This window comes from Mustela lutreola, chromosome 2, assembly GCF_030435805.1.
Source record: "Mustela lutreola isolate mMusLut2 chromosome 2, mMusLut2.pri, whole genome shotgun sequence".
In the NCBI taxonomy this organism is placed as follows: Eukaryota; Metazoa; Chordata; class Mammalia; order Carnivora; family Mustelidae; genus Mustela; species Mustela lutreola.
Window position 1 is genome coordinate 224,886,496 of NC_081291.1, and position 15,388 is coordinate 224,901,883.

General features: G+C 54.4%; 1 protein-coding gene across 4 annotated transcripts in view; it reads left to right on the forward strand.

Annotated features, from left to right (window-relative positions):
- The first annotated feature begins 932 nt into the window (after nucleotides 1-932).
- The window catches only part of PCNT (pericentrin), a 64,382-nt gene continuing 49,926 nt past the window's right edge, over nucleotides 933-15,388 (forward strand). Inside the window, exons 1-3 of one of the 4 annotated variants that reach the window (XM_059164989.1) lie at nucleotides 933-1,160; nucleotides 3,684-3,884; nucleotides 7,627-7,722. In XM_059164989.1, coding sequence (XP_059020972.1) covers nucleotides 1,104-1,160; nucleotides 3,684-3,884; nucleotides 7,627-7,722 — 354 coding nt within the window. In that variant the 5' untranslated portion in view covers nucleotides 933-1,103. Of the gene's footprint in view, nucleotides 1,161-2,623; nucleotides 3,885-7,626; nucleotides 7,723-15,388 lie in introns of those variants that run through there. The other 3 variants (XM_059164988.1, XR_009351274.1, XR_009351275.1) reach the window with 3 other exon arrangements.

Below are 15,388 nucleotides of genomic sequence, written 5' to 3' on the forward strand. Positions count from 1 at the left end.
CGGAGCCCCGCAGGCGCCCCGGGCGCTCCCGCCGTGACCGTCGGTGGGTCTCACCGGGGAGCCCGCGGGGCGCGCACGACCCGCACACGCCGGAGCCGAGGCGCGGGGACAGGCGAGCAGGAGCCCCAGAGCCCAGGGCGCGTCCGCGGCAGCACTGCCCGGGGCAAGGCCGGCGCGGCTCTCCCGCTCCCTCCGGCCGCGGTCCCCGTGGGCAGCCCCGCTCCGAGCCCGCGTCCCGCCGCCGTCAGGGGGGCGCGACCTTCGCCGACGCCGGCCGACCGCGGCCACGTCTCGAGGGCACCGAAGGCCGCTCGGCAGGGCGCCCCGCGGCCGCGGCCCCAACGAGGACAGGCCGTGCGGCTCGCCCGTGCGGCGGCCCCCGCGGGGTCCCCGGGCGCTGCTCCAGCGCGGACGTGCGGGCCGGGACCGCGGAGCTCGCCCAGCGCCCAGGCTGCCGGCGGGAGGCAGCGCGCGCGGAGAGCAGGTGCGGGACGGCCGCGCCCCCCGACGCCGCGGCCTCTTCCCGGCGGGCTCCCTCCGTCCGGGCCGCGCTGCCCCCGCGCCTGCCCCCTGCCCGGACGGGCCTTGGCCACGCCTCGCTCCCCGCTAGCAGGACCGCGGACGGAGGCTCACGGCCGCGCTCGCCCCGAGGGCCGTCGAAGCTCGGGTGCGGCCCGGGACGCAGCGCGAACGCTCCCGAACTACGGGCCCGCGCCGAGCCCGCCGCCCTCTCACCGGGCACGACCTCTTTAAGTCCGGCCAATCACAGAGACAGCCGAGGCCTCCGCGCTCCACCATTGGTCCTGCTGGGAGGCGGGATCATCATCGCGCCAATGGGAGGCCAGCGGCCGGCAGGGGCGGGACCCGGGTCGCACCGCCCTCACCGCGCGTGCGCGAGGGCAGGAGCGCGCCCTCCCCACCCCCTCCGGGATTGGCGGCGGGCGGAGGGCGCACGCCGGGGGCGGAGCCGGGCTCACGTCTGCGTGACAGTTGTCGCGGGGGGAGGGCGAGCCCAGACTAGGGGGAGCGAGTGTAAATAGAGCGAAGGCGGCGGCCTCCGACCCCGTCACCTCTCGGGCGCCCCGTGAGAAGCCCTGGAGGGCATGGAAGAAGACGAGCAGGAGCAGCGGCGCAGGAAGGTGGAGGCCGGGAGGGCGAAGGTAACCGACAGCGCCGCCGCCTCCTCCCGCTGTCCCAGCGTGGGTTCCCAAGGGCGGGTTCCGGTGACCGCTCCTGTTCCGTGCTAGGAGCGGGTGCGGGCAGGCAGGGTCCGCCGGCACAGTCTCGCCCTTCCCGCCGACTCGGCTGGAAGCCGCCTCCTGGCCGCCGCCATCTTGAATCCGCCGCCCTTTGCCCGGCCCCGCCCTCACGGCGGCCGCAGCCAATCACCGGTCGAGGACCGCGGGGGGGGAGGGGGCGCGAGGAGGCCAGGCGCGGGGCATGCCGGGATTTTGCGGGGCTGCGCCTGCGCGCAGGGCGGGGCGGACGCCCGTGGGAGCGCACGGCGGGGAGGGGCGGTGCCGGCGGGCGGGGTGGGGGCCGGTCTCGGCCGCGCGCGGGCTCCCGCCCCCGCCCGGGGCCTTCCCGCGCTCTCCCGCGCCTTCCGGCGTTTCCAGGGAAGCTGGCGCGGCCGCCTCCGGAGGCGCCGGGACGTCTCGGCCAGTGGCGCCCTGATGGACACGGGCGGCCTGGGAACGCGCCCCCCCCCCCGCGTCCTGTTGTCCCGCGCGGTCGCACGCCCGCGCCCGGGCACCTGCCGCGGCCCCGCCCCCGCCCCCGGAGCTCGGGGCTCGGGACCGCGCGTAGGGCCGTGACTTCGTCCGGGCTCGGCTCCATTCCCGCCGTTTACCCGCGCGCCTTAGCGTCTCCCGGAGCTCTGCGGCTGCTCCGAACCCGAGAGACGCTGGGCCTGTGGCCGGGGCAAGTGGCCGGTCCGCCCTGCCGAGTGCCCGCTGCCGGCCCGGGGTCCGGACGCTCCGGCGGGCTCGAGGCCGAGGCCCGGGCGAGGAGCTCCGCTGGGGGCAGCCCCCGCTGGACAGGTGCGGGCCGCTCGGCGGGGAAAGCCCGGGAGCTCCGTGCTCCGGCGCGGGCGGCTGCGGGGCGCGGGGTCTTCCTGCCTCTGCCCGGTACCTGCGTCAGGGGCATAGCGTGGGCTTGAGCCGTGAGCCGGCCCGACCCGGGCGGCCGCGGAGGGGAGCACACGGGCGCTGAGGCTGGACTCCCCGCCCGCCCCGTCCCCGTCCCCCCTTCTGGCTGCTCCGGGGCTGAGGCCCCTGCTGGCCGAGGGATGAGGGAGAGCCGCGCCGTGGCCCCCGCGAGCGGGCAGAGCCCGGGGTGTAGCTGCGTGAGGTCAGCTGTGGCCGGTCCGTGCTGATCTCCCTCGAGGGAGCCCCGGGGCCGCAGGGAAGAGCCCGTCGCACACGTAGTGACCGCGGTGGGGCGGCAGGGCGAGGACAGGGCGGCCTCATTCGGGCTTCCTGGGAAGCAGAACTGTGGCTGGGTCTGAGCAGGGCGGCGGCGGCCGTTTCTCCTTCCACGAGCCCGGCCCGTAGCTGGGCCGGGGGACCAAGCTGCGCCGCAGTCCAGTATCTGACGTGCTTCCCCGAGCCTGCGGTGGGTGAGCTTCCACAGGCCTGCGGGGCGCTGGGCTGGCGAGGAAGGTTCACCTTGCAGGAGGAAGCAGGGCGCCTCTTGCGGAGACCGCAGGCCAGACTTGAGGGTGGTGACGGGGGAGGGACCCTGGGGACAGAGCTGACGGAGGGGCCATGAAGGGAGGAATGGGGGGCTGGCTTGGAAGGCAGGCCGAGCGGACCACACACGGTTTCTCGCGTGTAAGTGGCCTTACGGAGTTTCTCTGGGTCTGGAAGTGTGCACGTCTGCGTTGACACAAGTGCTTGCTAAATGCATTTGCTTTTATGAGTACAGCTGTCACTTGAAGGAGCTAGTGTCTCAGGAAAAGCCGGTGTTCCATCTCCTACCTTCGAGTAAGATCTTACGGGAGATGGTGTGGGAGCACACTCCAAAACCCTCCCGTTTGAGGGACTGAGCGGAGCTCGGTTGTGTCTTCTGATGGGTGACACTCTGGAGGTCCCTGGTGCACTGTGAGCTGTGTCACGGAAAATAGAACATCTGATTCCATAAAGGAGGATCGTAGATTGACCTGGCTTAATTAATTTTTTGCTATTTCTGTACCTTGCCTCAGAATCTGTGGCTAGAAGTTTTGGCTCGGCTATGTATTTCCTCAATTGGGGGAAAATGGGAGCAAAAAGAGATTTAGCATTTATATCGTTTTAAACCTTAAGCATGCCTTGATAAAGCTATCAGTCTTTTAAATAGATGTATCTTTTTTAAATCGTATTTTTCTGTGAACTGCCAGGGGCTAGAAGAGCTCTTCTGCCCGTTGGCCATATTGCTTTCTTTTGTCTGTATGTAGGCGTAATTAGCAGTTCTTCTTGGGGGATCGTTTGGATCGAATTCTGAACTTAAATGCTGGCATTGCAGATATTAATGAAGGCGGAGTTTGTGGGTCGGGGATCTGCCGGCTGACCTGCGGGTCTGGCGCGGTCTGGCAAGCGCACTGAGCGCCACAGCCTCATGTTCCCCAGCAGCTCGCTGGCTTTGTGGTTCTGTTACTTTTTTCTTACTTACCTTTGCCTTCACTACTTCTCGACGTTTTTGCGCAGCTTGCTCACTTCCGACAGAGAAAAGCCAAAGGTGACTGTGCGCATCCGAAGAAAAAGACGGCGAAGAGGAAGGGCCCGGCTGTCGATGCGCCTGTCCAGGAGGAGGGCCCGGTAGCCCCCGAGGATGGACTCCTGGGAAGAGGGGACGTTTGCAAAGATGTGTCGTGCAGCGACACCCCCAAGGGAGCACAGGCAGCACAGGTGGGTGTCTCAGCTGGGTGCAGCTTCGCGGCACCAGCAACTTTGGTCTGTTTTTGCCTGTCAGAGGTCGGGAAAGAGAGTTTCACTTTATGAAAAAGGGAATGTATCTATTGTTTTCACTCCTATACCTTTTGTGATTTTGGATTGACTGAAGGCAAGTGTCGGTATTGGTTCTTGCTTTGGTAGTGGAGGTTTTATCAGTGCTCCCTGGGTGTGGCTGTATCAGCCCCTTTAACAGGCTTTTTTCTTTGGACACTTAAACCGTGATATTCCTTCGTCCGCTCACCGTCTCTGTTCCTCACTTTCTCTCTGAATGTCGGGGTGGAGAAGGCCTGGGTGGAGACGCTCCGGGAGTGGCGACCTGCTGGACGAGGCACTGCTCTCTGCTTGAGGCCTAGTCGGGGGCGGGTTGGGGCCCACCTGGCCTCCGGGTCGCCTGTGGGTGGGCTTGCATTGTGGCTTCTTCGGTACCTTACTGAGGGCCCTTGCCGTGTGCGCCAGAGCAGGGGCAGGGGCCGGTGTTTGCTAGAAGCGGCTGGAACACACTGGTGGCTGAGGGCAGAATTTGAGGAAACCTCTGATGCGTCTGGCCTGCTTTACTGGAAAAGTGGCGTCATGGCCAGTATGTGAATTCATGATACTCTCCCTGCACATCTGGAGTTTTCCTTCCGAGATTTGGAAGCTGTCGCTGTTGTACTCCCTTGTTGGGGGGCGCAGCTGGCCAGCACTCTGGGGGCTCAGCCTTTGGGTCAGCTTGATCCCCCACTGCAGGCCTGAGGGTCACTGTCCTCTCCTGTGCTTGTCCTGGGGGGGGGGGTCGCCGCCCCCACGGCTGCGCAGGTGAACGCCCCACACACAGAGGCCCGATAGTTGGCTTCCAGGGCTCTTCTCTGCATGTTTTCTCCACGGCTCCTTGAGGAGAAAAGCTCATGACTTATAGTTAATGGTGGTTTTATTTTTGCTTTCAAGTTAGAGAAGTTTTTTAATTTTATGTTAAGGGTTCTAGCTTTTCATTTTGAAATAACGTTCAGCTTAAAAAATTTGCAAAAATTAGCCCAGGGTTTATGGACACTTTGCTCCGATTCCTGAAGTGTTAACGTTTTATGATACCGCACGATGATCATAATCTGTTTCAGTTCACGCTGAAACAGGACCGTGAGCTAACGGATGGAGCATGTTCAGGGTTCTCGCTCCGTCCCACTGCTGCCCTTTTTCCAGTCCAGGACTGTGTACTGCATCTCAGTGTCCTGCCAGCTTAGTCTCCTCCAGTCTGAGACACTTTCTCAGTCTTACCTTGTCTTTTATAAGTTGGATATCTTCAAAGAGTCACTGGTAGGTATTTTTTTTTTTTTAAAGATTTTATTTTTATTTGAGAAAGAGAGAGCGTGTGCCCACAAGCCAGGGGGAGAGATAGAGGGGGAGAGAGAAGCAGACTCCCCGCTGAGCAGGGAGCCCCATGCCGTACTCAGTCCCAGGACCCTGGGATCTTGACCTGAGCTGACGGTAGAAGCTTAACCTGGTGAGCCACCCGGGCGATCCCTCACTAGTCATTTTGTGAAATGCCCGTCAGCTTGGGATTGTTTGATGTTTCCTTCTGATTAAAATCAGGTTATAAGTTCTGGTGAGAACAGGGTAGAAGTGAGGATTCCCTGCTCCGTGCAGGTGGTATTGATACGTGGTAGTCTCACTACTACTGGTGAGATCAGCTTTGATCACTGAGTTACTATGGGACCTGCCAGATGTCCCTTGATAGAAAAGTCACTGTTTTTAACTTTGGTGTTAGTAAGTTTATTGTGGGAAGAGAGAGACCCTGCAAAGCCCCATTTCTCCTGCTTTCCTCCACTAATTTTACCTTCCATTGGTGATTCTTGCTTGCAGCAGTTGTTATGGTGGTGTTGGCCAAATGATGATTTCTGTGTCTGTTATTCTGTCTCCATGTGTTGATGTCCTGCTGTGAGGAGGAGCTGTCATTTCCCTCTCGTCTGCTTGTGTGTCCAGTTGTGCATGGTAATGTGGATTTAGGGGTTTCTCTTTTCTTTTCTTTCTTTTTTCCCCCTTTTTTAAGTAAACCTTACACCCAACATGGGGATTACACACTTGACCCCGAGATCAAGAGTCACGCTCTCACCACCTGAGCCAGCCAGGCCCCCTGCGTTTATTCTGTAGGTTTTGCTCCGTTACAGCAACCACGCCAGTGTCCATTTCGTTGCCAAAATACAGAGATTTGGCCATTGGGTGTGCCTTTAAATTGGCATCAGTCTTTCCTAAATGGCCTTGTTTTTGGCACCTTAGTTCTTTGCATTTTGGGACAGAAATTTCCCAAGTTTGTTTTGTCCTTTTCAGACTGTTATCACCCAATTCTTCAAGGAGCTCTGGTTTCTTTTAGTGGAGAATGGTATTTAGAAACCAATATCTGGATGATAGGTGTGCTCATTGCTATTGGGGTGTCTTTGGTTCCAGGCTGCTTCCACAGAGAGCTAGGTCTCTGTTTCTTTGTCAGTCTCTGCGTATAGTTATGAGTTCACACTAGTACCATGAATTCACGCTAGTACCATGAGTTCACACTAGTACCTTCAGTTCCCGTCCAACATCACGGGAATCATTCTAGCTTCTCACCCCTCTCCTTAATCTTAATTCCTTTTACCAATAGTGAGAAACCTGGCGCCTTATGTACAATAAATTCACTTACTTCCTCAGTCTTAAAATTTATACAGATTAGTTTCAGAATTGCTAATCCTCACTCCTGTGAAAACAAACTTACTAACTAGAATATTTGTATATGTAGTTGATCCTTCAACAGCAAGGGGGTTGGGGCACTGACCCCCCCCGCCCATGCAATTGAAAATAGGCCTATAACTTTTGACTTCCCAAAACATAACTACTGTTGACCAGAAGCCTTACCAGCAACATGTAACAGTCGATTAACACATATTTTGTGTGTTTTCTGTATCATATATGGTATTCTTTTTTTTTAAGATTTTATTTATTTATTTATTTATTTGAGAGAGACATAGCAAGAGCCTGAGCATGAGTCAGGGGGAGTCACAGAGGGAGAGGGAGAAAGTCAGGTTCCCTGCTGAGCAGGAAGCTCTATGCGGGGCTTGATCCTAGGACCCTGAGATCACAATGTAAGCTGAAGGCAGACCCTTAGCCAACTGAGCCACACGGGCGCTCCTTTGGTATTCTTATAATAAAGCAAGCTATTTAAAAATGGACAATCTTGAGGATGAAATATTTGAACTTAAATAAAAAGAGCTTAGGAAATATGCATGTGTCTGAAAGATTAGAATTTATTGTGAAACTAAAATTTAGTAATTTAAGTGTCATGCGCAGTGAAATGAGGCAGAATTCATTAAATAGAAGAGCAGTACGGTGCCTAGGGGCTCAGTCGGTTAAGCATCCAGCTCTTGGTTTTGGCTCAGGTCATAATCTCAGGATCCTGGGACCGAGCCCCATGTTGGGCTCTGCACTTAGCACTGCTTGTCCCTCTCCTTCCCTCTCTGCCCTTCCCTAACCCAGAGAAATAAGTCAAATCTCAAAAAATAGAAGGGCAGTAACATCATTAGGGAAATGGTTGCATAAGAAATGTTTAGGGTTTGAGAATTGTTTATGGAGGAACGTGCATTCTGAATGGGAAATGGGAATGGAATTGGTGTGGGCATTTGGGTGTGTGGGTGGGAAGGCCTGAGGTTGCAGCCTTGGACGTTGCTGTAAATGCTCTTCTCTGGCCCTTCCTTCTTAGCTGGAGGACCCCAGTGGAGAGAGGACAGGACACTCGGAGCAGCCACAGCAGAAGCTGGATGGCAACCACTTGGAACAGCCTGAGGATATCACAGAGGTATTCTTCAGGGTTCTCTGTTAAAGTGTGTTCCTTGTCAGAGGATTTCTCCATCTTGTGGTGGAAATCCAAACCAGAGAGAGGACTCAACGTCTGAAGGGCCCTGTCTCTTCAAGAGCAGAAGCTCAGAACAAAGAGAGCTGGATACAGAACTTCCCCTGCAGGCCTCACTTCCTTGGTGTCACCCTTGCACAGAAGGTCTTTCTGGTGATCCTTCTGATGGAGCCCCAGTCTCCCTTCCTTGGGACCTTTGATCTTTCCTTCCGGATGTTGAAGAGAGAAGGTTGCCTTTTATGCACTGAGGCTAGGGGTCATGTCTGACTTTCTTCATTTTCCCATGCCCAAATGTTGTGGCGTGTTCCTTGGGCCTGGCCTTCATCTCTCCCATTGTCAGTTGTGTGTGTGGGGTCTGTTTCTGCCACAGAGCCTGGCATGAATTCCATATATGATGGATTAGTTACACTTATTAATTGTTTGGTTTGTTTTAGCATTTGGAAGAAAATTCATTAGATGCTGAATTGACTGGTTTGAAAGTGTTGTGTTAAAATTCTGTATTTTCAACATTGGATTCTAGCTGGACTCAGTTCACATTACTTTAGACAGTGAACAAGCTTGGCTTTTAATCTGTATTATTGCAGGTGAGATCTGGATCATAGGCAGGGCCTGGAAAAATCATCTCTGGTGGGGTCCACAAGGATCACCCTAAAATACATGTTTTTATACTTGTTTTAAACTGTGACACAAAAAACGGAAAATGATCCCTGTGATATACAGCATGTACACGGAAAAGTAGAAACTGCATAAAATGTACATACAGGCTAACAAACAAGTACACAGTAAATACCACGTGATCCCCCGCAGGTAAGACACGTGACAGTGCTGGGCCTGCTGCTGTCTTCTCTCGACCCCGAAGTCAGCTGCACCCCGATTTCCGTGGCAATTTTGCTTTAGAATGCTGTGTAAATGGGTCAGACGTGGTGCTGGTGTGTTTCTGTCCTTTCCCTTCCAACATCTTTGCGTCCTTGTGTTTCAGTTTATGTCCTGCTAAACAGTGGGGGCTTGATTTTTAAAAATTATTCTGATGGTCTGTGTCTTTTTGGTGGATAATATAATTCATTTACATTTAATGTAATCACTGATGTGTTTGAGCTTATGTTTCATTTTTAGGCTGTTTATTTCCTTTTTCCTTTTGCAGGGGCAAGGCTTTGGATTATTTTTTATCAGGGGATTTCTTTTTTTTAATTCTCCCTTCACCCATTTTGAAGTAATAATATACTCAGTTTCTGTTCTTTTACTGGTGAGCTTATTACATAGAATATTTATACTTGTCTATGTCTAAACTTAATCAGTAACTTTGGTCTTTGAAAGTACAAGGATCTTAGAATATTTAAACTCCATTTATAAGTCTCTTAGTGTACGTTATTGTTATTTTTTTGTTATAAAATAACACCATAAAATTTACCATCTTAACCATTTTTTTTTTAAAGATTTATTTATTTTAGACAGAGAGACGGGGGGGGCATGCACAGAGCAGGGTGGAGGGACAGAGGGAGAGGGGGAGAATCTCAAGCAGACTGCCCCACTGAGCACAGAGTCTGACAAGTTGCTCAATCTCAAGACCCCAAGATCATGACCTGAGCCAAAACCAAGAGTTAGGTACTTAACCGACTGAGCCAGCCAGGTGCACCTTAACCATTTTTAAGTGCACAGCCCATTTGTTTTAAATGCATTCATAATGTCATGTGGCCATCACCACTGTCTATCTCCATAGCCTCTGTCATCTTGTAAAGCTGAAACTCTGTTCGCTTTAAGCAGTATGTCCCCATTCCTCCTCCCCAGCCTCTGGCAGACACCACTCTACTTTCTCAGTCTCTGATTTGGACTATTCTAGATACCACACTTAAGTGGAATATGTGGTATTTTTTGTTTGTTTGTTTGTTTTTGTGAGTGGCTTATTTCAGTTAGCATGATATTCTCAAGGTTCATATGTGTTGTAGCTTGTGACAAAGTTTCCTTCCTTTTTAAGGCTAATGTGCCTTAGTATGGTTAGACTGCTTTTTGGTCCATTCATCTGGGGGAGGATGCTTGAGTCTCTTCCACGTTTTAGGCATCGGGAGTAATGCTGCTGTGGATAGGTGTGCAAATACCTCTTTGAGACTGTGCTTTCAAGTCTTTGGCGGTTTATGTCAAGAAGTGTGCTAATAAATCAGATGGTAATTCTAATTTTAATTTTTGAGAAACCTCCACACTGTTTTCCACAGTGGCTGCCTCAGTTTACATTCCCACCAGCTGTGCACATCCTCCCCAACACCTGTTACTCTTTTTTATAGTAGCCATCCTAATGGGTGTCACATTCCTTTTTGTTTAAGTAAACTCTGCACCCAGCGTGGGGTTTGAACTCATGACCCTGAGATCAAGCATTGTATGCTCTACCAGCTCTGCCAGCCAGTGCCCTTGCTTTTGTTTTTTTAAAAATGACTTTTAGCCCCGCAGTTCGTTCAGCCTTCTGTCATCCAGCCGTTCATTGGTTTAAATAAGCTTTTAATTCGGGAAGCGTTAGAGATTTACAGCAGAGTTGCGGACTGGGTGCTGTTCCCGCACTCCCTCACTCCCTTCCGTCCTGCTGGCATCGCGGACGTGGGCACACGTGTTGGGGCGAAGGCCCTAACTCTGCAGCGTCACTGCTAACTGTGTGCGGACTCGCTTGGGTCCCAGGAGTTTTCCAGCTACGAGCTTTTTCCGTCTGGGACTCCGCCCAGGACCGCATCACTCTCAGTCGCCTGCTTCGACTCCTCAGGCCTCTCACCATGTCTCAGTTTCTGGTGACCATTTGGAACAGCGCTGGTGGCTGCTCGGGGACCGTCCCTCCGTGTGGGTCTCTCTGACGATTGTCATCATTAGGGATTTCACCACCGCGGCGACATGCCCTTGTAGCCTCCTCCTGCCGGGCTGGGTCAGCCGGGTTTCCCCTTCTCCAGACTCTCCTCTTCGGGAGGGAGCCACTGAACCCAGCACACTCTTCAAGGGACGGAAATCACGTGCCGCCTCCCACAGGGAGGGGTAGCCACACATTCTGTTTGTAAATCTTCTGTAAGGGAGACTTGCTTCTTCGCCCCCATTAATTAATTTAATCACATATTTATATCAGTGTGGGCTCGTGTGTATTTAAGTTACACTTTCTGCTGTAACCTCAAACTACGTCTTATTTCTTTTGTTGCTTCAAGTGTTCCGGCTCGGGCCACTGGGAGCTTTTTCAGTCCGGCCCCTGCGTCCTGGTGACATGCCCCATCCTTTGTCTTAGAAGCACGTTCTGGCTTTCTTCAGGCTCGTCTTGCGCTCCCTGCCTCAGTTCTGGAGTCACACGTTTCTTCGAGGGGCCCTGGTTCCCTTTGTTTGATGCTGGTAGAAACCAAGACCGGGGCTCCGGGTGCGGTCACTGCTGGGTCACTCAGTGGATGCGGGGGCACACTAGTCCGTGTGCGTGTGCGGTTATTAACCACCTGCAGTTAATTCTGTGTCTGTCTGTCCTTATGTGCACTTATTAAAGTAAGCTTGAGAGCATCCTGCTGGCCCCAGATCGAGTCTGGCACCACAGGGCTCCCCACGGAACAGCTCCACCCCTGCAAGTTTCCCTGTGCCCCCTCACCCCCGCTGTCAGCCTCCCCTCCCCCCCCCAGCCCCGAGTGACGGCCTGCCTGTGTCTGTTCTGTACTTTTGCCTTTTCTGTGGTACGGATGGGATCTGACTTTTTGAACCTGTAGCACAACAAACGTAAGGTGCATGCCAGCTGATTCTCCATCAGGGCCCCCTTCTTTGGCTGCTTTACCGCATGCACGTGCTGGTTGACGCGCTCACCTGGTTGCTTCCGCACGATGGAAGGAGTCCTTTGTTTTTTCGTGTCCGTTCTTGTTTAGGGTGAGCACTGTAGTTCTCTTTTCTTCCTCGTTTGCTCTTTCTCAGACTTGCACGGCGGGCCTCGCCCCTCTGTCCGCAGGACGCTGCTCAGCATTTCCTGTGGCAAGACCCTGCTTGTGCCCGTGTCCCATTTGATGTTTTCCTGAATATATTTTTGGCTTTTTCCCTTTGTTCCTGAAAGATAGCCCTGCCGGCGTGGACTCAGAGATTGGTGGTGTGTGTCGCGTGCTGCGTGTTTGCCCGGCTCTGCCCCAGCTTCAGTGTCCGCAGCCAGCTCCCGGTCCCTTCGCCGCCGCCGCCACCTTGCACACTTCCTGCTTGGCCTTCCACACTCTCACTTTCCCAGGCCGAGATGTGCACGTCTCATTTTACTAGCGCGACCTGGGACCTGGGCTCTTGCGCCTGTTGCTTCTAGAAGATCTCCAGGCGCGTCCCCACACACAGCGTCCGGCCCTTCTTTCTCCAGGGCCCGAAATCCCAGTGGGGTTTTCCGAGCTCCTTGTGTGCACCTGTCCCGTCTTGTTGGTTACCCTGGCAGATTCCGTCTGGGTTCTCTCTTCTTTACTCTGTTCATCTGTGTGTCATCGGCTCCGAAATCCGTCTGTTGAGTTGTTGACTCTGGCTCCGCTCTCTGTATTTCAGGACATTCTGTCTGGACTCCTTAAAGACAGCGGCATCATTTTGTGTCATGTAATGTTTCCTGGAGGTACTTTGGAGCTGATTTTGTTGTAAGTGCAGCTGTACCTTTTCATGAGCAAATTGGTCTGAATTTTGCTCAGTGTTCAGAGGTGAGCTTCGTTCCTCTCTGTAGGTTTCTGTAGGGCTTGGGCTCGTTTTGGGCTGCGCACCTCTGTGGGGACCCCCTGCGGATGCTGCCGAAGGTCGTCTTCTTCTTTTTTTTTTTTTTAAAGATTTTATTTATTTATTTGACAGAGAGATCACAAGTAGGCAGGGAGGCAGACAGAGAGAGGAGGAAGCAGGCTTTCCGTGGAGCAGAGAGCCCAATGTGGGGCTTGATCCCAGGACCCTGGGATCATGACCTGAGCCAAAGGCAGAGGCTTTAACCCACTGAGCCACCCAGGTGCCCCCGAAGGTCTTCTTTAATATCTTGTTCTGCAGGTACCTGCTACTTCCTGGGGTAGCCTGTGTGTGCTCGCTTTTAGTGAGGTGTTTGTGCGGTTCCCATGAGAATGTCTTGTGTCCCTCGCTTGTGGGAGCCCCTCCGGACGGGTGCCAGATGTGTACCTGATAGGTGTCCCAGGAACAGCCCTTTGTTAGGACTTATTTTTTCTTTTTAAGATTTTATTTGAGAGAGAGAGAGAGAGAGAGAGAGCGCGCGCACACAAGAAGGGGGAACAACAAGCGGGAGGGGGGTGGGGAGAAGCAGACTCCCTGCTGAGTAGGGAGCCTGACTGGACCCAGGGCTCCGTCCCAGGACCTTGATGTCATGACCTGAGCTGAAGGCAGATGCTTCGTGGACTGTGCCACCTGTGTGCCCTTGCTGGGACTTGTTTTTACGTGTGTCTTGGCGTGGGGGGTTCTGCATCCCACGGCACGTATACGTTTGTAAACATGCGATGAGCAGGCCTGGGTTTTAATGTTTCAGGAGAGACGCCCCCACCTCGCCGCCTCTGCCTCGGCATCTGGACGTGGGTCAGCTCCCTGGCCTCCCACACCTGCCTTCCCACCCTTGGGCAGCGAAGATACGCGTCCTGTCTTGCCGCACAGCCTTCAGGACACCTGCTTGTGTCTGACATCTCATTTCTAACTGCCCTTCTGGCAAAGCTGCCAGTTCTGGGAGCGTGTGCTGCCCTCACGTGGCCCTGTCCCCCTCGATCATTTTAGATTCTGGGTCCCTCCTGTCTGGCACCTGGTGGGTTCCCTCCCGGAGAGCATTTAGAGTCATTTTTGTTCTATTTTATCCCACAATTCTGATGTTTGTAACAAAAATGTTTTGAGATCCTGCCTTTTATGTTTTAAACTGGACATTCCTATATTATCTTTTACCATTGGAAAGAACCCTTTAATCTGAAGAAGGGTCCGTAGTGATATTTACTGGGCTCTAACACTCCCCTTGGAACGGTTTGCTTCCACGCGCTGAGCCGCACAGGTAGAGGCGTGCTGTGCCTCACAGCTACGGGGCAGATTCCTGGGCATCACCGACAGGTGCAGGGAGCAGCGGGGGTGGGCGTCAGGGCTGGGAAGTCCCAGAGGAGCTTAAGGATGGGAGGCAGAGCCGGTCCATATGTGCAGGGGCCCCCGGTGCACGAGGCAAGTGCCGAGTGGGACAGCAGGGGGGACTGCCCCCTTCAGGGATTTTTCCCCAAGGGCAGCAGGGGGTGACAAGGTTGGATTTGTTCCCTGAATGTATCATCTGGCCTCCAAGCCACTGACCTCACATTAGGCTGAGTGACCGTGGGGGCCAGTCACCTGTGCTCATGGGAATGGCGGTGGCCAGGATTGGCCTTGGGCTGCTGTGGGGTTGCTGTGAGGGGAGGCAGGAATAGGAGGAGTGTGAGGGTTTGGGGGTGCTGTTAACTGAGGTGCATAATGTTGGAGGAGCCCCGGCTTGGGCAGGAAAATTCAGTCTGGTTGGAGTCTGAGGTGCCTTTTCAGTAAGCCCCAGAGAAAGGTCTGGGCTGTCAGGGAGGGGAAGGTGGGAGGCCTGTGGCTCTAGCAGCCTGCTCTGGGGGGGGTGCTCGGGGCGGGGCCTGCTCTGGGGGACAGGGCCTGCTGCGGGTTGGGGGCCTCTCTGGGCGGGGCCTGCTCCTGGCTGGGCGTGGTCCAGGCTAGGTCTTCTCCAGGCCTGGCCTGGGGCTGGTTGCGGGGGAGAGTAGGGGAGACCGGGATGCTCAGGGAAGGCCTGTAGCTTTTCTTTTCCCTGTAGATTGTTGATGCTGAAAATGTTCCTAGAGTTGGGAAGTTTTTTTTAAGTGGGTCTGAGCCCAGTGTGCAGCCCAGCGTGAGGCTTGAGCTCACGACTCTGAGATCAGGACGGGCTGAGATCAAGAGTCGGGTGCTTAACCACCCGAGCCACCCAGGTGCCCCCAGCCCAGGGAGTATTAAGACAGAAACGGTTTCTATGGCGCTTGACGTATGTTATCAGAATTGCTCCTAAGAAAACGTTACACCAGCTTACTCTGCTGGGGACGTGTTCGGTTGTTTCCCCGTGACTTTGGTGACATTGAGGATCAATATTACCACGAGCTTTTGCTGCATGACTGACTAGCTATAAAATGATATTTCAGTCTTACGTGTCAGGTTCATTGAGCTGTTACTGGTACCAGCCGTCGCAGGCGCCGTAAGGGCGTCTTCCTTCCCGTCAGCGTCACTCCTGACTGAGGAGCGGACAGCCTGGGGCACTCACGCTGCCGTCCCTCAGCGACACCTGCGGCTGCTGTCCGTTAGCAACACCTCTCCGGGGTTTGCTGCTTTACCCTAAGCCACTTAAACGGGCTGATTGTTCTTTCTTAGTTATTTTTATTGAGATACGATGCCCGTATATAAAATTGACCATTTTAAAGTATATATACCAGTGGCTTTTGATACATTTTGTTGCACAGCCATCACAACTGTGTAATCCCAAAATGTTTTCATTACCCAGAAAGGAGCCTCATACACGTTAGCAGTCATTCCCCATTCCTCTGTCCATCCGGCCCCTGGCACCCAGTGGCCATCATTCTGTCCCTGTGGATTTGCCTGTTCTGGAAGTTCATGTTCACAGAACCGCACAGTGTGTGTCTGGCTGCTT